Raw genomic sequence first — 21651 nt, 5'->3', positions numbered from 1 at the left:
AAACGCATTGTGGAAATAAAAACCATTCAACTCATCTTTGTCCCAAGTATTCTTTATTACAGCAGTGCAGCATGATATTGTGTTACCATCCAAACTGGTCAACTGTCATGGAGGAAATCATCCCCCAGCCACGAGACAGCAGCAGCTGTTTTCATACGGTGTTTATAGGAGTTGTGCCTGCACACAACCTGCTCAGGTGAGCACCTTCCTCTTATTTTCCTTTGTAGCTAAAAGGGTATCACCCAAAGGTTTTGTGGTCTTTTTGTTCCCCCACAGCTTTTATACCAGATCAGGACAACAGACTGTCTGTCATAACACATCTCACACTGGTAACTCCTCCTTTCTTTTATAACCATCTATGTCGGCAGACTGACCAGGACAAATGTGTCCGACCCATGGACATTAACCCCTTTGCGATATCGGGCGTATCAGTACGCTGATGTCGGACTCCCTCCCTTTGATGTGGGCTCCGGGGCTGATCCCACATCTTTTCCGGCACATGTCAGCTGTTTTGAACAGCTGACATGTGCCGCTAACAGCCTCGGGTGGATTCGCAATCCACCCGCGGCTGGTAACTAGTTAAATGCCGCTGTCAGTCTCTGACAGCGGCATTTAATATTCGTTTCCAGCAAGCGCAACGGAAGTCCCTCCCATCGGCGCTCGTGTCACATGACCGCGGGTCGCCGATGAGTTGGCATGACTACCAGAGGTCTCCAGCAGACCTCTATGGTTGTCACTGCCGGATTGCTGAGAGCGCCGCACGGTGGTCGGCGCTCATAGCAAGTGAGCAATTCTGCTACATACGGGCTATCTGATCATCGCCTGTATGTAGCAGAGCTGATCGGGTTATGGTAGCTTCTAGTCTCCAATGGAAACTATTGAAGTATGCCAAAAGTAAAAAAAAAATGTTTTTAAAAATATATAAAAGTTCAAATCACCCCCCTTTCGCCCCATTCATAATAAAACAATAAAAATTAAATATGCACATATTTCGTATCGCCATGTTCAGAATCGCCCGATCTATCAATATAAAAAAAGAATGAACCCGATCGCTAAATGGCGTAATGAGGAAAAAAAGGCAAAATGCCAGATTTACGTTTTTGGTCGCCGCAACATTGCATTAAAATGTAATAACGGGCAATCAAAAGATCGTATCTTAACTAAAATGGTATCATTAAAAATGTCAGCTCGTACTGCAAAAAATAAGCCCTCACCCAACCCAAGATCACGAAAAATGGAAACGCTACAGGTTTCGGAAAATGGCACCATTTTTTTTTTCTTAACAATTTTTTTTTCACCACGTAGATAAAAAAGAACGTAGACATGTTTGGTGTCTAGGAACTCATAATGACCTGGAGAATCATAACGACCGGTCAGTTTTATCATTTAGTGAACATGTTTAAAAAAAAAAAACCAAACAGCAACTGTGGGATTTCACTTTTTTGCAATTTCACTACACTTGTAATTTTTTTCCCATTTTCCAGTACACGATATGTTAAAACCAATGGTAATATTCAAAAGTACAACTCGTCCTGCAAAAAAACAAGCCCTCACATGGCCATATGGATGGAAAAATAAAAAAGTTATGGATCTGGGAAGAGGGGGAGCAAAAAACGAAAACGCAAAAACAAAAATACCTCCGGGGGTTAAGGGGTTAAGATTATTAGAGACATTTTGGATATTTTTATATTTTTACATGGATCTCATAACAGAATCCATGAAATAATCTAAAAATCACCATAATGCCTATAATCTTTGTAAGTAGTTCTGCTTCGATCATTTATGTAGCGAGAATCATTTTTGCTTGCCGTTGCCTACATTCTGGTAATGGACGTTCCTTTGTCTTCATAAACACTACTTTTTCACAATATTTTCCTACTTTAAGCACTTTCACCTAACCCCACCTCTGTGACTCCTTCGGTGTTTTCCCTGACTTCTCAATACCTCTGCGCAATATCTGTGAGGATCTGCAACTTTCTGCTGCTGTCTGAAACAGAGGTTCCATACAGCCATTGTATCCCTCCTAAGTGTCTTGTTGCTTGCCACTTGTGTCCACTTCTGGAAGTCAGCCCCCTTCTGCAGTACATCGTTCCTCTCGGCCCCATGCTGCAGTATATCACTCTTCTTACGTACATGAAAGAGTGGGTAGCGCGCTCCCTGCACACTCTCCTCTGCTACACTGCACTCCTGGTACTCCTGATAGACTCTGATAATTAGGTGTTGTGTGAGCAGCAGCCAAAGGAACAGACCAAGAACTGAATCAGAACGGAGACACAGCTAAGATCTAGCATGCAGGACTCAACATTTTCTGCACTGCTGAGAGTGCAGTAGAGGAATTGTTTATTACATTTGCACAATCCTAGATCTTTAGCACTGCTCATATACTAATGTCACCAGTGACCACCCTACTGGGCAGCACAGTTCATGATGAAAGCCATGTGGGCTGTATACGGAACCCAACCAGAGTGTTGTCACAGCCTATGTGACCAGGACATATAACATTGGACATTGCCATAAGTTTTAATCTAAGTATAATACATGTCTGCCTACATTGCAGGGACAGGTTGGGGACAAATAAAAAAATATTGAACAACCCTTTCACATAAAAAGCGAACTATAGAGAGCATAATGTTTTCTCTTTTCAGGATGGAGGTTGCACTTGTCCAGGGGATGTGGCCAAGGCTTTTGGTAAGTTTCTAAACCTCAGCAAGGGATTCTCTTCATAAATAATTTCTAACATGTTCATATTTATATTGTTATTTGCAACGACTAGCTAAACGTTAGTAGGCTTTTGCCTTCATTGTTCTGCATTTTATAGTGCTTGAGGAGCTGAGCAGATAGATAATTAGTTTAATGGGAAAAGATTAAAGGTGTGTTTACACTTTATCACCCGGCAGCACCGACTGACCAACAATCGGCACCTTGTTAGCTGATCGATAGCCATGTAATTGCATGTTTCACAAGCCAAACACACTCTTAATGCACTGAATGATCTGTAATAGTTTGTTCAGTGTGCATAGGCTGCCGATGTTTTTGCCAGCACATGACCTGTTTACACACGGACTATGTTCTGCCGAGATTGATGATTTTTGCGCCGCACAAGAGATCATTAATTGAAGGAATGAGCATTTTGCTTGTTCATCTGGTAATCGGCAGCCTGTTTAGACCGATAGATTATTATGAAACAAGTGTTCATTGGAACACTCATTCATTCAGGCTGGCATTTTTGTACTCCAGTCTTAATGAAGGGAGGGCTGAAGTAAGAGTCTCAAAATTCATCAAGAGGGGAACATCTGTAATGATTTTAGAGCATCTTTCAGCTGCCAAGTGCCATTAGCAGCAGTATATTCCAGTCAGGGTCTGTTGTACATTTTTGTTGTAATTTGACATATGTAATGACTAATTTGTAAAGAGTGTTTGGCCACATTTCACCCCACTCTGGATCCATCTACTTTTCAAAAATTATGCAGAGCTGCCTGAACTGGCCTAAAAACACCAAAGCTGCAACATTTTTGCGCAACTTTTGAGTTATGCAATAATTTCAAAGCATTTTAAGTAATTTTGCACCATAATACTGGCAATAATTGCCTGATGAATTAGGGCCTTAGTTTTCATCTTTGGGACAGCATGAGTCTGCCAAAGTGTTTTTGCTTATAGTTGTCCTTTAATAGGATATAGGATCGGAGTGTTCTTCATGAGACAGACCTTTAATGAATCGCTCAAATAAATAAGGCAGCACTCTGTAGCGCCATAGCCTGCAAACATAAAAATATGAAAATTGAATTGCACTAGAAATATGAAAAATGGAGAAAGCTTAACGCTTAAATTGGCCAATTCATGTGTACCTGGTAGCCACGTTAAGGTGTTTCTCGTTACCAGGACCTAACAATGCCAATCCTCTCTTAGAATAAAGTCTTCATCTGTATGGGAACCTGTGAATCCTCTCTTAGACTAAAATCTATATCTCTCATATTTTCATGTTTGTTAGGTCCTGGTAACGAGAAACGCCTTAACGTGGCTACCAGGTATACATGAATTGGCCAATTTATGCGCTAAGCTTTCTTAATTTTATATATTTCTAGTGCAGTAATGCAATTCAATTTTCATGTTTGCAGGCTATGGTGCTGCAGAGTGCTGCCTTATTTGATTGTACAGTAGAGACCAAAGGTTTGGACACACCTTCTCATTTAAAGATTTTTCTGTATTATCATGACTATGAAAATTGTACATTCACACTGAAGGTATCAAAACTATGAATTAACACGTGGAATTATATACTTAACAAAAAAGTGTGAAACAACTGAAATTATGTCTTATATTCTAGGTTCTTTAAAGTAGCCACCTTTTGCTTTGATGACTGCTTTGCACACTCTTGGCATTCTCTTGATGAGCTTCAAGAGGTAGTCACCGGGAATAGTTTTCACTTCACAGGTGTGCCCTGTCAGGATTAATAAGTGGGATTTCTTTCCTTGTAAATGAGGTTGGGACCATCAATCTTGTTGTGCAGAAGTCTGGTGGATACACAGCTGATAGTCCTACTGAATAGACTGTTAGAATTTGTATTATGGCAAGAAAAAAGCAGCTATGTTTAGAAAAATGAGTGGCCATCATTACTTTAAGAAATGAAGGTCAGTCAGTCCGAAAAATTCAGAAAACTTTGAAAGTGTCCCCAAGTGCAGTGGCAAAAACCATCAAGCGCTACAAAGAAACTGGCTCACATGAGGACCGCCCCAGGAAAGGAAGACCAAGAGTCACCTCTGCTTTTGAGGATAAGTTTATCCGAGTCACCATCCTCAGAAATCGCAGGTTAACAGCAGCTCAGATTAGAGACCAGGGTCAATGCCACACAGAGTTCTAGCAGCAGACACATCTCTACAACAACTGTAAAGAGGAGACTTTGTGCAGCAGGCCTTCATGGTAAAATAGCTGCTAGGAAACCTCTGCTAAGGACAGGACACAAGCAGAAGAGACTTGTTTGGGCTAAAGAACACAAGGAATGGACATTAGACCAGTGGAAATCTGTGCTTTGGTCTGATGAGTCCAAACTTGAGATCTTTGGTTCCAACCACCGTGTCTTTGTGCGACGCAGAAAAGGTGAACGGATGGACTCTACATGCCTGGTTCCCACCGTGAAGCATGGAGGAGGAGGTGTGATGGTGTGGGGGTGCTTTGCTGGTGAAACTTTGGGGGATTTATTCAAAATTGAAGGCATACTGAACAAGCATGGCTACCTCAGCATCTTGCAGCGGCATGCTATTCCATCCGGTTTGCGTTTAGTTGGACCATCATTTATTTTTCAACAGGACAATGACCCCAAACACACCTCCAGGCTGTGTAAAGGCTATTTGACCAAAAAGGAGAATGATGGGGTGCTACGCCAGATGACCTGGCCTCCACAGTCACCAGACCTGAACCCAATCGAGATGGTTTGGTGTGAGCTGGACCGCAGAGTGAAGGCAAAAGGGCCAACAAGTGCTAAGCATCTCTGGGAACTCCTTCAAGAATGTTAGAAGACCATTCCCAGTGACTACCTATTGAAGTTCATCAAGGAAATGCCAAGAGTGTCTAAAGCAGTCATCAAAGCAAAAGGTGGCTACTTTGAAGAACCTAGAATATAAGACATAATTTCAGTTGTTTCACACTTTTTTGTTAAGTATATAATTCCACATGTGTTAATTCATAGTTTTGATGCCTTCAGTGTGAATGTACAATTTTCATAGTCATGAAAGTACAGAAAAATCTTAAAATGAGAAGGTGTGTCCAAACTTTTGGTCTGTACTGTATATGAGTTGGTGACTCTAGGTTAGCACATGTTCATACCTAGTCTATGTTTGGATGTGACGGTCAGTTTTTTAAAATTTGTATTCATTAGGCTTCTGACTGAGCACTCCGCTTCTTGGCCTCAGGCTTTTTTAATCACAGCAAGGACCCTACCCCTCCACAGAGAGATAGATTTTAGTCTAAGAGAGGATTCACAGGTTCCCATACAGATGAAGACTTTATTCTAAGAAAGGATTGGCATTGTTAGGTCCTGGTAACGAGAAACGCCTTAACGTGGCTTCCAGGTACACATGAATTGGCTAAATTAAGCTTTCTTAATTTTTCAGATTTCTAGTGCAGTAATGCAATTCAATTTTCATATTTCATGTTTACAAGCTATGGTGCTGCAGAGTGCTGCCTTATTTATTTGATTGTATATGAGTTGGTGACTCTAGGTTAGCATCTAGTGTTTGGATGTGACAGTCGTTTTTTTTAAACTTTAATGAATCGCTGTTTGCCCTGTTTGATGGTTCATATTGGCTAGGCTGTCCGTTATAAAGTGAATGCTTTCGGATATTAGTGTTCATCGACTTAAGTAAACATTTTTTATTACATCAATATCTCTGCAATCTTGAGAAACTATTTTTACGTTTTTTACCTCCTGTAGTGTTTTACTTTTCTAAGTAATCATGGGGCAATTTACGTCTCCTCCAACAAATGCAATAAAAGCCATTCAAACCATCATATCGTCTAAAATAATACCAGACAAATTAATCAGCCTGTCTTGCAAAATACAAGTCATCAGACAATTCTATCAATAGAAAAATTAAACTGTTACTGGCCTTGGAATTTGGTGACACAAACCAAGTGTGTTTTTTGCATCGTTAAATAGATTGAAAATAAGTCATAGGTCCATCAAGTTCAGATTGAAAATAAGTCATAGGTCCATCAAGTTCAGATTGAAAATAAGTCATAGGTCCATCAAGTTCAACCTTTCTTGATCAATTATATAATGTATTGCTAGATTATTTATAATTTCTTATTTTTTTTCACTATTTAATTAAATGCACATATATACAAGTTTGGGTCACTGTAGACATACTGACCTGAATAATCTAGTGGCCAGGCACTTCAAAGAAGGGGAGAAAAAAAATTAAAGCACGAAAATGGCCTGGTCCTGAAGGGGTTTACAGTTACCCCCAGTGAGGACTACATGTCTAATATGTACTGCAATAAAGACAAAAAAAAAATTCTGATTTTGTTTGTTTTAGGAGCTGGAGCCGACTTTGTAATGCTGGGGGGCATGTTATCAGGTCACACTGAGTCTGGAGGTGAAACTATTGAGAAGAATGGGAAGAAGTATAAATTATTCTATGGCATGAGTTCAGAAACGGCAATGAAGAAGCATGCTGGCGGAGTGGCAGAGTATAGGTAGGTATTATGACATTCCTTTACCGGCGTGATTTTACACTCGAACCAAACAGATGTAAAACCTTCTAAATTTGTCGCTTACATCTAGAGCTTCTGAGGGAAAAACCGTGGAGGTCCCTTATCGAGGAGATGTGGACGATACCATTAAAGACATACTTGGAGGAATTCGTTCCACTTGCACCTATGTAGGTGCTGCCAAGCTAAAGGAGCTAAGCCGAAGAACAACCTTTATCAGAGTGACCCAACAACTTAACCCCGTCTTTAGCAGCCCATGAGTGTATTCTATTTATTAGGTGGTTCTTAAAGAGAACCGGTTACATTGAACATGATGCTCTGTCTTTGGGTAGCATAGAGGTCGAAAAAGAGATCCCGGCTTATGAGTTCATTGGGTGGTCTTACGGAATGATTGTTAGCCTTTCCTGCATTTGTGTGCATGCGGAGATAGCTGTCACTTACTGATTAGGTCTGCCCACTGTACTACAGTAATAGGGAGCATAGAAAATCAATACCATGTATGTTTTTCACACAAAGTAATGTATGAATTTGCCCAGAAGATAAAACATCATGTTGAGTGTGACAGGTTCACATTAAGTCTTTTAGCCAAATCGTATGTATGATGCCACTAACTATTCACATCTATGCCTGCTGCTGCCTGCCAATTCATTGACACACAACTCTTACATTCCACATCTGGTCTGAAAGGCTCACATTTCCATATGGTTATCTACATTGTAAGTTTTACAATGTGCAGGGGCCAATTGCTGACTATTCCAGCAGTAAAAGCTAATTATTTGCTGTATGTGCTTTAAATGTTAGAATTAATTTAAGACTACATTTTAATTAAAAACATTTTATTTCTGTAAAGATGGCGCCTGTAGTCTTGTTGGTTACAGCCCATGTACAGGAAATTATCTGCAAATAAAAAAACTTCTTAAGTCAATAGACTTCCAATGATTGCTAGTAGTTTTATAAAGGCTTTTAGTATTTCAAGGCCTGTTTTTAGGAAATGTAATAAGTCACATATTAATATACCACCATACCTTACTTAATTTAAAATCCCCCTAATTCCACATTACTGGGCTCAATGGATCTCCTGCTGCAGTGTATACTTTCTGGCTTGATGACTTGTCATCTATAGTAATGTCACATAGTGATGTAATCAGGTCAGCTTTAAAGGGGTTTTACACTTTGAAATAAAAGTGGTTATGGTTACCAAACAATAGGAAACTTAAAAAATGAATAAACACCGTTATTACTCACCTTTCTACCGCACCTCCTCCTGCTGCAGCGCTGGATTCCCGATGCTGCTTTGGTCTCTTTGGTTTAGCGGCAGCGGTGACGTCACAACTACAGCACACCTCACTTCTGAAGCCAGTTACTGAGCTTGACGGCTCGTCCTTCTACATCAGCATCATTGCTGAGCTCAGTGATTGGCTGAAGTAGTGTGTGCTGTATTCATGACGTTCCAAAACATGAGTCCATAGCCCCAGCATGGGGATGGTACTATCTGTGTTTGATATTTTTACAAGTATCCATTTGTTTTAGGACCACTTTTATTGAGTTTATAACTTCTGGTCGGGGTTTGTAGCCCTGGGACGTGAACACTGTTCTCATTCACTGACAGCCAACTTAAAAAAATTAACTTGAAAATGAAGATCAAATCGAAACACAAAGTACAGTATATTAAAAAGTTGCATAAAGTTTAATTGTTGCCATGATTGAACATTGTTAAAGAAAGCTTACACTTTGAGGTTAAATTGGATGGAGCCCTGTGCCGTACTTTCTCCTGCTAGAATTGGACTACTACTAAAATGATCATTTACTGTTAGGCAGTGAAACGTCCAGAAATGTCAGTGTGACACTGATTTCACCAGCCTAATCGGGTCTGAAAGATCTGCTTATCATTGTTTGCACTCACTTTATAGTACCATATCCCTTTTGATCAGTAGAATGGGGGGAGGAAGGTTACCAGTGCTCCAGCTTGAATAGGATTAAGCTGCAGTACTAGTGATAACTGCACATACAGAAGAGCCACTATGTCTGTGTGAGCGATGGAAAGGACTAGTGATGAGCGAGTGTACTCGTTGCTCGTGTTTTCCCGAGCACGCTCAGGTGACCTCCGAGTATTTATGACTGTTTGGAGATTTCGTTTTCATTGTGGCAGCTGAATGATTTATAGCAATTAGGCCAGGCTGAGCACATGTGGGGGTTCCTGGTTGCTAGGGAACCCTCACATGTAATCAAGCAGGCTAGTAGCTGTAAATCATTCAGCTGCCAGGATGAAAACTACCGTATATACTCGAGTATAAGATTTTTGGGCTGAAAGTGACCCTCTCGGCTTATACTAGAGCCATTGGCAGCGGGGGGGTTGGCGGGGGAGGGGGGAGCGGCGCGGTGACATACTCACCTGTTCCTAGCTCGGTCCCTGCATGTCCGATGGTCTCTGGGAGCCGGCGGTATCTTCCTGTGTTCAGCGGTCACGTGAACACATCACGTGACCGCTGAACACAGGAAGATGCCGCCGGCTCCCGGAGACCATCTGACAGTGAGACGCTGCCAGGGACCGCGCCGGGAGCAGGTGAGTATATCGGGGGAGGTGAGCAGTGGGCGATAGTCACCTTCCTCGTTCCATCGCTGCGCGCCGCTCTCTCTTCCATCCTCTGCACCGTTCAGGTCAGAGGGCGCGATGACGCGATTAGTGTGCGCGCTGCCCTCTGCCTGAACAGTCAGTGCAGAGGATGGAAGACAGAGCAGCGCCTGGAACGAGGAAGGTGACTATCGCAAGTGCCGGAGCGAAGAGAGGTGAGTATGTGATTTTTATTTTAATCGCAGCAACAGCATATGGGGCCACAATGTTTGGAGCATCTATGGGGCCACAATGTTTGGAGCTTCTATGGGGCCACAATGTTTGGAGCTTCTATGGGGCCACAATGTTTGGAGCATCTATGGGACCACAATGTGTGGAGCATCTATGGGGCCACAATGTTTGGAGCATCTATGGGGCCACAATGTTTGGACCTTCTATGGGGCCACAATGTTTGGACCTTCTATGGGGCCACAATGTGTGGAGCATCTATGGGGCCACAATGTTTGGAGCATCTATGGGGCCACAATGTGTGGAGCATCTATGGGGCCACAATGTTTGGAGCATCTATGGAGCCACAATGTTTGGAGCATCTATGGGGCCACAATGTAAGGGGCATAATGTGTGGATCATCTTATGGGGCCATCAACCTTTATGCAGCATTGTATGGGGCAAATGTTTCTATAGAGCATCTTATGGGGCCATTATTAACCTTTGTGCAGCATTATATGGGGCATATTTTGTATGGAGCATCTTATGGGGCCCATCATGAACAGTATGGAGCATTATATGGGGCTCCAGATTCAATATGTGTTAAAAACACTTAAACTACTGATGTCTCAATTAATTTTACTTTTATTGGTATCTATTTTTATTTTTAACATTTACCGGTAGCTGCTGCATTTTCCACCCTAGGCTTATACTCGAGTCAATAAGTTTTCCCAGTTTTTTGTGGCAAAATTAGGGGGGTCGGCTTATACTCGGGTCGGCTTATACTCGAGTATATATGGTAAATCTCCAAACAGTCATAAATACTCGGAGGTCACCCGAGTGTGCTCGGGAAATCCCGAGCTACGAGTACACTCGCTCATCACTAGAAAGGACCCTTCATTCTGCTGATTGGTGTTTTATCATGGAGGTAGAACCTGCCAGTCAAACATTATTAAGCTGGCCAAACACATTAGATGAGTGTCTGGGGAATGATGCTATGGCCGATCGTTTAGCCGACAGCCATTTCAGTCGATACTCCTAACACTCCTAGTTCTAAAAGACTAGTATGTCTTTGAAGTGTGAGGGGGAAACCAGAGAACCTGGAGGACACCCACACAAACACGGGGAGAACTTCTCCCAATTGTCCTTGGTGGGATTTGAACCCAGGATCCCAGCGCTGCAAGGCTGCAGTGGTAATAAAAGAGCCACCGCAGACACCAGAGCGGAAGGGTGAAGCCCCAGTGCTGGAGAAGAGAAGGGTGACTACCAGGTGGCTTTACTATATTACACGCCTGCCAACATTGGAGGTCCAATTTGCTATGAGTGGAAAACACCTTTAAGTATTTAGAATTTTAAAAACTTGTTTACAGGAGCAGCCACTTCCAAAGCATTTACCACTAGTTACCAGCTAGTGGCGCTGTTATCACATATGTGCACCACTAATATTGCCTGTGATAATAGTGAAAAGCTGGAAGATCTCACTGCCCAAGAAGCTCACGAGTATTTTACAACACTGTAAAAAAACAAAGGTTTATAAAGGCCTGACTAGTTAAATTGTATGTTTAGTCTAGGTCATTTTCTCTCACTTCTCTAGCTAAAGCCTCATTATAGAAAAATACTGGATGTTATTTACATGGTGCTTGAAAACCTACTTTATTTAATAAAGCATCAACACGTTGTCCACTTATTTCTGAAAACAGACTGATTTGGATGAACATTAAACCTGTTTCTGGTGGCTGAGATGCCTATTCCAAAAATGAACTACGGTAGCTATAGTGTCCTGTACCACATTCAAGCCCTATTATTGCAGCTCAGAGGTTTCCACCATTCTCAATGGTTAGCTTTCCTGACAGCATGAATGTGTGGAAGATTAATCGCATGGTAAAATAGAAACCAAATGTAAAACCATGTAAATCCGTGTGCTCCTGATAGTAGGATCCCTGTCGTCGCCTCTGCTTATGGGTTCACCATGGATTTCACACCTAGTACATTGCAAGCGATGAAATCCATGGATTAAATCCACAACAGAAATTGACATGCCATTTCTGAGCAGTGGCCATGTTTTCACATGACAAAACGCAGCATTTTTCTGTAGGTGTCTGCACCAAAACGCATAACAGCAATCTGCTCTGATTATTGCAGTTATACTTCTTTTTTTTTTATAGTTTTTCCACTTTTTTATGCATTTTCGGTGTATTCACTGGGATTTTGCGCTTACAAACGTTACAGAATTTTTATACATGTATTAACACCGTCAACAGCACCTTTAAAGGCACAGTGGGCATGAGTTTTCGTGAAATCACATCCGCTTTGCTTGTACTGTTAAACACCGTAGATTTTGTATACAATCAAAATGGAGAAGAAACGTAGAATTTACCTTCATTGGGAACATGGCCTGACAAAATCTCATGCAATACACTGCTACTGTGTTCTGCTGAAGAGTTTACCGATGCAAATATGCAGGTTAAAGTCCTGACTCATCCGGACTGGCGTTGTTCACGGTGGTCTTGATGAGGGGGCATATTGGAGTCATACATTTCCAATTTGCCTCCATGCACTTCACCACATATGTTACTCTAGATTTCTGGTGTAAGGTATGCCAAAGCTGGTCATGAACCTTGCGTCGTTGCGTTCTGTTTCGGCCATTTTGGCAGAGCTGGACGAAACTGCTTTGAAAACAGAAAAAGTCACAAAATTTTTGTACAACTCTGCAGTTTATGGTAATAATCGCCATGATGAATCTGGGCCAACAATACTGGTCTGCGTGGACCCACCCTTGTGTGTGTGTCCATGGGTCATTTTATTTCCTACGTAGTAGGAAACCTTAATATCCTTGTGTGAACCTCACTCATGCAGGATAATAATCTGGCGAGAGACCACACATTTGTACAAAGATTGCTGCACACCTGAGTATATAGATACATAGAAAGGCTGCAGTTTCAGACATGCCTGATGTCCTATTGAGACATAGGGTTTGTTATTGCAGTATCCTGGTGACAGGCTGTCTAGCCTTAGGTAATCTTACTGGTTAAATAAGAATTTCTTATTTGACACTTATGTTTGCTGACTGTTAACATAACACTATAACATGGTGACTCAATCACCTCTTCATGCAAATGATAAGGAATAACATAAAAGAAGCTTATACCAATCCCTGGCAACAAAATCACAGTAAGGCCTCTTTCACACGTCAGTGTCTCCGGTACGTGTAGTGACAGTTTTCTCACGTACCGGAGACACTGACACACGTAGACCCATTTAAATGAATGGGTCTATGCACATGTGCGTGTTTTCACACGGACCGTATGTCCGTGCTGAAAACACGTAGACATGTCCGTTTTCTACCGGCAGCACGGACCACAATACGGACAGCTCACGTGCACACGGAGAACAGTGTGCACTCTCCTCCGTGTGCACGTACCGCCCGCAGGAGAGACAGCGCTACACTAAACGCTGTCCCCCCCCGCGTGTGGTGCTGAAGGCAGAATTCATCTCTTCTCCCCCAGCGTTCGTTGGAGAGAAGAGATGAAAGATCTTTTTTGGGGGTGAGGGGGGGGTGAAAAATAAAGTTTGCATGTGCGTCCGCGTCCCCCCCCCCCCCCCCCAGTGCGCCGCCTGGTCCCTTGCCGCAGAAATACTCACCTAGTTCCCGCGATGTCTCCTCTGTCCTCTCAGCGCTGGCCCCTTCTCCTGTGTGAGCGGTCACGAATATTCCCTGACTGTAATGAGCGGTCCCACGTGACCGCTCACACAGGAGAAGGGGCCAGCGCTGAAAGGACAGAGGAGACATCGCGGGAACTAGGTGAGTATCCCTGCGGCAAGGGACCAGGCGGCGCACTGGGGGGGGGGGGGGACGCGGACGCACATGCAAACTTTATTTTTCACCCTCCCCCAAAAAAAGATCTTTCATCTCTTCTCTCCAACAAACGCTGGGGGAGAAGAGATGAGTTCTGCCTTCAGCACCACACGCGGGGGGGACAGCGCTTAGTGTAGCGCTGTCTCTCCTGCACGGTCCGTGTGGTCCTCAGGCTGCACACGGGCGGCACACGGATGCCGCACGTATGTGCCACTTGAGCACACGGACATACGGACACGGATATCTCCGGTACCGGTTTCTCCGGTACCGGAAATATCAGGACGTGTGAAAGAGCCCTAATGTAAAGTGACTAAACTCAACGCCTCCCACACAGATTTCATCACTAGTGTAGCGTGCCCATGGGTTCAGGTCCCTGAAAAAAAATCAGAAGAGGAAATCATATATGTTGACGTCATAGACGTCATTCAGAGGAATTGGATGGGAAAGCTATTAATGAAGTTTTCAGCAATGACACATATGAAGCTAAGGCTTTGATTCACCAGAGATCTGGCATAAAAAGGTTTGAAAGGTTGCTAAATTTTCTCACTACTCAGTTGTGCAAAAAATTTTCAACTTTTGCCTTTTTCTCACCAGTGTCTCTTTGCTTTGACAAAATGGGCGAAGCTGGGGTGGGACAGGTGGATGATGCCACAGATCATCTAACACATAACATGGTGTGGTATACCTTATTCCTGAAATCTGTGGCAACGCATACGCCACCCGTCAAACACTACTGATTCATTAAGGTCACGAGGACGTCACCAGTCACGTTGAATCAGGATCAATAAGTTGCAAGTTATAGCTAGTAAATAACATTTCCCCCATGTCTACTTTACATCAGCATAATTTTTGAAACCTAATTTTTTTTTGTTAGGAAGTTATAAGGGTTAAAAGTTGACCAGCAATTTTACAAAATTTACAAAAATGCTACTTACAAATAACTGAAGCACATGCCAAGTAAAAATAAAAAAAAAAAATTATTTAACAAATATTAACACACAACTGTTTAAAAAGATTCAGTGGATAAATACACACATATGGACCTAGGAACACAGAAATTACTATACCCATGCCATAAGCATATTCAAAAAATGGATAAATATCCAGAGCATATAAAGATTTTTTTTCTCTCTAAGGTTCCTCAAAAGGGGCTACCTTATATATGGAGCAAAGCTTTCTTGAATGTTAATCAATGTTATATAATTCAATGTATTTCTCTTTGCAAACAGTGCTTTTGGGCTCATATGTCAGTCAAATTTGGTATTCAGTATAACATTCATAAAGCATAGACACATAAATAAGGAAAAGAGTTTTCCATACAGCTCTATTTAAATGCCCATATAGCTTATGGCTCTATGTAAAAACCTTTGTGGCTCCTCACAGCCAAATTGTCTACATATACAGGTCCTTCTCAAAAAATTAGCATATAGTGTTAAATTTCATTATTTACCATAATGTAATGATTACAATTAAACTTTCATATATTATAGATTCATTATCCACCAACTGAAATTTGTCAGGTCTTTTATTGTTTTAATACTGATGATTTTGGCATACAACTCCTGATAACCCAAAAAACCTGTCTCAATAAATTAGCATATTTCACCCGACCAATCAAATAAAAGTGTTTTTTAATACCAAACAAAAAAACCATCAAATAATAATGTTCAGTTATGCACTCAATACTTGGTCGGGAATCCTTTGGCAGAAATGACTGCTTCAATGCGGCGTGGCATGGAGGCAATCAGCCTGTGACACTGCTGAGATGTTATGGAGGCCCAGGGTGCTTCAATAGCGGCCTTAAGCTCATCCAGAGTGTTGGGTCTTGCGTCTCTCAACTTTCTCTTCACAATATCCCACAGATTCTCTATGGGGTTCAGGTCAGGAGAGTTGGCTGGCCAATTGAGCACAGTAATACCATGGTCAGTAAACCATTTACCAGTGGTTTTGGCACTGTGAGCAGGTGACAGGTCGTGCTGAAAAATGAAATCTTCATCTCCATAAAGCATTTCAGCCGATGGAAGCATGAAGTGCTCCAAAATCTCCTGATAGCTAGCTGCATTGACCCTGCCCTTGATGAAACACAGTGGACCAACACCAGCAGCTGACATGGCACCCCACACCATCACTGACTGTGGGTACTTGACACTGGACTTCAGGCATTTTGGCATTTCCTTCTCCCCAGTCTTCCTCCAGACTCTGGCACCTTGATTTCCGAATGACATGCAAAATTTGCTTTCATCAGAAAAAAGTACTTGGGACCACTTAGCAACAGTCCAGTGCTGCTTCTCTGTAGCCCAGGTCAGGCGCTTCTGCCGCTGTTTATGGTTCAAAAGTGGCTTTACCTGGGGAATGCGGCACCTGTAGCCCATTTCCTGCACACGCCTGTGCACGGTGGCTCTGGATGTTTCCACACCAGACTCAGTCCACTGCTTCCTCAGGTTCCGGTCACCTCTTCTCGTTGTACAGCGTTTTCTGCCACATTGTTTCCTTCCAACAGACTTACCATTGAGGTGCCTTGATACAGCACTCTGGGAACAGCCTATTTGTTGAGAAATTTCTTTCTGGGTCTTACCCTCTTGCTTGAGGGTGTCAATGATGGCCTTCTTGACATCTGTCAGGTCGCTAGTCTTACCCATGATGGGGGTTTTGAGTAATGAACCAGGCAGGGAGTTTTTAAAAGCCTCAGGTATCTTTTGCATGTGTTTAGAGTTAATTAGTTGATTCAGAAGATTAGGGTAATAGGTCATTTAGAGAACCTTTTCTTGATATGCTAATTTATTGAGACAGGTTTTTTGGGTTATCAGGAGTTGTATGCCAAAATCATCAGTATTAAAACAATAAAAGACCTGACAAATTTCAGTTGGTGGATAATGAATCTATAATATATGAAAGTTTAATTGTAATCATTACATTATGGTAAATAATGAAATTTAACACTATATGCTAATTTTTTGAGAAGGACCTGTATAGTTATAAGATTGCTTGCTATCTCTATATCCAAAAACAATCAATAACATTAATGTGCATAGTGCTAAATAATATTCAGTATTAGTGCAAAACATGCTTTAGAATACTTGCAGAGACAAAACCATATTGTGAGGTGCAAAACCAAGCTACTAAATATGGCAGCAATCAAATAAGGATAACTAAGGTGCAGTGGTTAAAGTGCAGGCATGCTACTGAAGGTTTGTAAGGGTATGTTTCCACGTTCAGTTTTGCTTCAGGCTTTGGTCAGGATTTTATGCAGGTAAAATCCTGACCAAAACTGCACCTGAGGTCACTGGCAGGTCACCTGCGGTGTACCTGCGTGTTTTGCTCATAGTAGCAACATGCTGCGTTTCGAAAAAACGCACCACGCATGCGTTTTCGCGGCAAAAACGCATGCGTTTTTTAACGCATAGTGGAGTCTGGATTTCATGAAATCCCCTCCACTATGCTGTAACATCTGGACGCTGCGTTTTTGACGCTGCGGAAAAACGCAGCGTCAAAAACGCAGCGTTTCCTGAACGTGGAAACATACCCTAAGGGTATGTGTCCACGTTCAGGATTGCATCAGGATTTGGTCAGGATTTTTCATCAGTTTTTGTAAGCCAAAACCAGGAGTGGAACAATTAGAGGAAAAGTATAACAGAAACATATGCACCACTTCTGCATTTATCACCCAGTCCTGGTTTTGGCTTACAAATACTGATGAAAAATCCTGATGCAATCCTGAACGTGGACACATACCCTAATAGTCAGCTAGACATGAGGGAGGAGGCAAATCAGTTAAATTCAAGGGGTATACATGAGGACATCCCCATCAGAAGAAGCTAACACGAAACATGCGTCGGGACGCTCCCTGCCAACCAGGTCATGTATACCCCTTGAATTTAACTGATTTGCCTCCTCCCTCATGTCTAGCTGACTATTACAAACTTTCAGTAGCATACCTGTACTTTAACCACTGCACCTTAGTTATCCTTATTTGATTGCTGCCATATTTAGTAGCTTGGTTTTGCACCTCACTGTGATGCTTAGTGTCAAAAAGTGGACTCTGGACCGCGACAACGAACCCCTCACGGGCGAGCTGACCAGATGGGCCACCCCCTATACAGGGAGAGTTAGGGGCAGGCCCGTGAGGGACTATCGCCACGGGAGCTGGGGGACCAGGACGGAAAAGAAGGGATGCTAGGCTGACGGATGCGACAGTGCCTAGGGAAGTGGCAAGGTCCTAATAGGAAGCACAAGAGATGCAAGAACACAAAGACTGACAGGAGTACCGCAGAGAAACAGGAGAAGACGGGAACACCGCAGGGACTCAGGACTCGGCAGGGTACGCAGACGAAGAGGCTGGCAGGAACAAGGCAGGAGCACAGGAACGGACGGGGTACAGGAGAGACGAAGGGACTGGCAAGAACACAGGAACGGACAGGGTACAGGAGAGACGGGACTGGCAGAGACAAGGCAGGAACGGACTGGGAACAGGAGAGATGGGCAGGAACAAGGCTGTAACATAGGAACAGACGGGGTACAGGAGAGACGGAGGGACTGGCAGGAACACAGGAACGGACGGGTACAGGAGAGACGGAGGGACTGGCAGAGACAAGGCAGGAACGGACGGGGAACAGGAGAGACGGGCAGGAACAAGGCTGTAACACAGGAACAGACGGGTTACAGGAGAGACGGAGGGACTGGCAGGAACAAGGCAGGAACACAGGAACGGACGGGTACAGGAGAGACGGAGAGACTGGCAGGAACACAGGAACGGACGGGTACAGGAGAGACGGAGAGACTGGCAGGAACACAGGAACGGACGGGGTACAGGAGAGACGGAGGGACTGGCAGGAACAAGGCTGGAACACAGGAACGGGCAGGACGCTGGAAAGACGGAGACAAAAACAAAAAGTCAGAGAGGACGAAAAAACGCACAGAGACAATGGGCAGCCTAGGGCATAGAATGCACAAACGACCATAGGCACAGAAGAAAGGAAGAGGCGGGTATATATACCAGCGCTGCGCATTACCTTTGGGTGAGAGTCCTCCAGGATGATAGGACTGAGCAGGAAGCGCAGGAGGGAGACTAGAAGTGCGCACACGCAGAACTGAACCTGGCGTGCACGCGCACTCGACGAACAGCAGGGGGCGGAAGCGGACACCGAAGGGAAGACGCTGCAGAGGAGGAGCCGCACCGGACGCCGAGGACAGGTATGAGAGGACGCGGCGATCTGCGGCGGCAGCAGCGGCGTGACACTCACAATATGGTTTTGTCTCTGCAAGTATTCTAAAGCATGTTTTGCACTAATACTGAATATTATTTAGCACTATGCACTTTAATGTTATTGATTGTTTTTGGATATAGAGATAGCAAGCAATCTTATAACTATATATGTAGACAATTTGGCTGTGAGGAGCCACAAAGGTTTTTACATGGAGCCATAAGCTATATGGGCATTTAAATAGAGCTGTATGGAAAACTCTTTTCCTTATTTATGTGTCTATGCTTTATGAATGTTATATTGAATACCAAATTTGACTGACATATGAGTCCAAAAGCACTGTTTGCAAAGAAAAATATATTGAATTATATAACATTGATTAACATTCAAGAAAGCTTTGCTCCATATATAAGGTAGCCCCTTTTGAGGAACCTTAGAGAGAAAAAATCCTTTATATGCTCTGGATATTTATCCATTTTTTGAATATGCTTATGGCATGGGTATAGTAATTTCTGTGTTCCCAGGTCCATATGTGTGTATTTATCCACTGAATCTTTTTAAACAGTTGGGTGTTAATATTTGTTAAATAATTTTTTTATTTTTTTTTTAGTTGGCATGCTTCAGTTATTTGTAGTAGTATGTTATTTTGGAAGCACCGTTTGTGACTAGGTCATTTCTTTTTGGTTATAAAATTTACAAAAAGCTTTTTTTAATGACCACCTTACATTTGAAGTGACTTTGAGGGGTCTATATGACAGAAAATACCCCAGAGTGACACCATTCTAAAAACTGCACCCCTCAAGGTGCTCAAAACCATATTCAAGAAGTTTATTAACTCTTCAGATGCTTCAAAGGAACTCAAGTAATGTGGAAGAAAAAATGAACATTTAACTTTTTTCACAAAATTTTTACCAATTTTTTTTTTTCACAAGGATAAGAGTAGAAAGTGGACTCAACAACTTTTGAAGCACAGTGCAAAGCTCAGAAAGGAAGTAGTACCATATTACACTGCAGATTTTGCTGGACTGGTTTGAGGGTGCCATGTCACTTTGGTAGAGAACCTGAGGTGCCAGAACAGCAGAACCCCATAAGTGACCGCATTTTTAAAACTACACCTCTCAATGAATTCATCTAGGAGTGCAGTGATCATATTGACACCACAGGTGTGTCACGGAATTTTATACCATTGGGCAGTGAAAACAATATATATTTTTTTTACCAACAAAATTTTGTTTTAGCCCCAGATTTTACATTTTCACACTGGGAAATGGGTTAAATGGCACCAAAAGTTGTCCAACAATTTATGCTGAATGTAGAAATACCCCATATGTGGCTGTACAGTACTGCTTAGCCATACAGTGAGATTTGGAAGGGATGGAGCGCTATTTGCCTCCTTTTCAGATTTTCCTAGAACAGTTTGCAAACTCCATATACAGAGCTCCCTACGTGCTAGAAAAGCAGAATCCCCAATCAAGTGACTCCATTTAGGAAATTATACCCCTTTGGGAATTTATCTACAAGTGTAGTCACGATTTTGACTCCATGGGTGTTTTCCAGAAACAAGAAGCAATGCATGTTGCTGAGTGAAAATTGCAAACTGTCGTTATAGTGACCAGTACGTTGTAGTCACCAGTATGTTGTAGTGCCCAGTACAATATGGCCAGCTTTTGCTTCCAAAGACACGCACCCTCTTATCGCTTCAGAAATGCCAAACGTGGGTGCTGAATGTGGTTTAGGTGCACTGTTGGGCTCAGAAGGGAGGGGGGCATTTGGATTTGGGAGCGGAGAATTTGCTGAATTTCTTTTGAGGGGTGAGGAGCCATTTCGCTTTTCCAGAGCCTTTGTGCTACCAGTAACGCGGAAGCACCCTGTATATCCAATAAAAGATGATGGACCTCAATTGGAACTGCTAGCACCAATCATGTGCGTCGCTGCAGGGTATCAGCTTTCATACCTGTTCTGAGGGTCTGAGGGAAGCACACAGGGAGCCCCCTCCCTGCGCGATGCTTCTCTATGCCACCGGAACACTGCGATCTTGTTTGATCGCAGTGTTCCGGGGTTCAAGTGCTGTGAGCGGTCCATGATCGCTCCTGGCACTTAGTACCGGGTGTGATAATCGGCTGACACCCGGCCGCGATCGGCCGCACTCCCACCGTGAGCACGGCTGATCGCATGTGACGTACTATTCCGTCCATGGGAATTAGGGCCCAGGTCACATGGACTGAATAGTACATCGGATGGCAGAAAGGGGTTAAACACATCCAATTGTGGAAATTATTATTACAAGATCTAGTGATTAAAATGAACTTTGTTCATGGGAAAACCCCTTTAAGGGTGTATATGAATTAACACCCCATTTATTTATGTAAGCTCCAAAACTTGTGCCTTCATCTACACAGCCTTATAACATAATGATTGTCTAACGCTTCTACATGGAGAAGCTGACTACATACAATATATCACAAAAGTGAGTACACCCCTCACATTTTTGTAAATATTTTATTGTATCTATTTATGGGACAATGCTTATGATATGACACTGATACCATGTCAAGTTGTCAATGTACAGCTTGTATAACATGTAAATTTTTATATAAAATAGTTTTTAT

The 21651-nt window shown here is 42.7% G+C and overlaps 1 protein-coding gene across 2 annotated transcripts in view; it reads left to right on the top strand.

The window, feature by feature from the left end:
* GMPR2 (guanosine monophosphate reductase 2) overlaps positions 1 to 8131 on the top strand; it is a 36254-nt gene extending 28123 nt beyond the window's left edge. For both annotated transcript variants that reach the window (XM_077299935.1, XM_077299936.1), the window contains exons 8-10: positions 2646 to 2688; positions 7032 to 7191; positions 7280 to 8131. In XM_077299935.1, coding sequence (XP_077156050.1) covers positions 2646 to 2688; positions 7032 to 7191; positions 7280 to 7466 — 390 coding nt within the window. In that variant the 3' untranslated portion in view covers positions 7467 to 8131. The remainder of the gene's footprint in view (positions 1 to 2645; positions 2689 to 7031; positions 7192 to 7279) is intronic.
* Positions 8132 to 21651: the final 13520 nt, after the last annotated feature.

This window comes from Ranitomeya variabilis, chromosome 1, assembly GCF_051348905.1.
Source record: "Ranitomeya variabilis isolate aRanVar5 chromosome 1, aRanVar5.hap1, whole genome shotgun sequence".
NCBI lineage: Eukaryota > Metazoa > Chordata > Amphibia > Anura > Dendrobatidae > Ranitomeya > Ranitomeya variabilis.
Note: the sequence above shows the minus strand (reverse complement) of the source record. Positions and strands in the feature narration are given on the sequence as shown.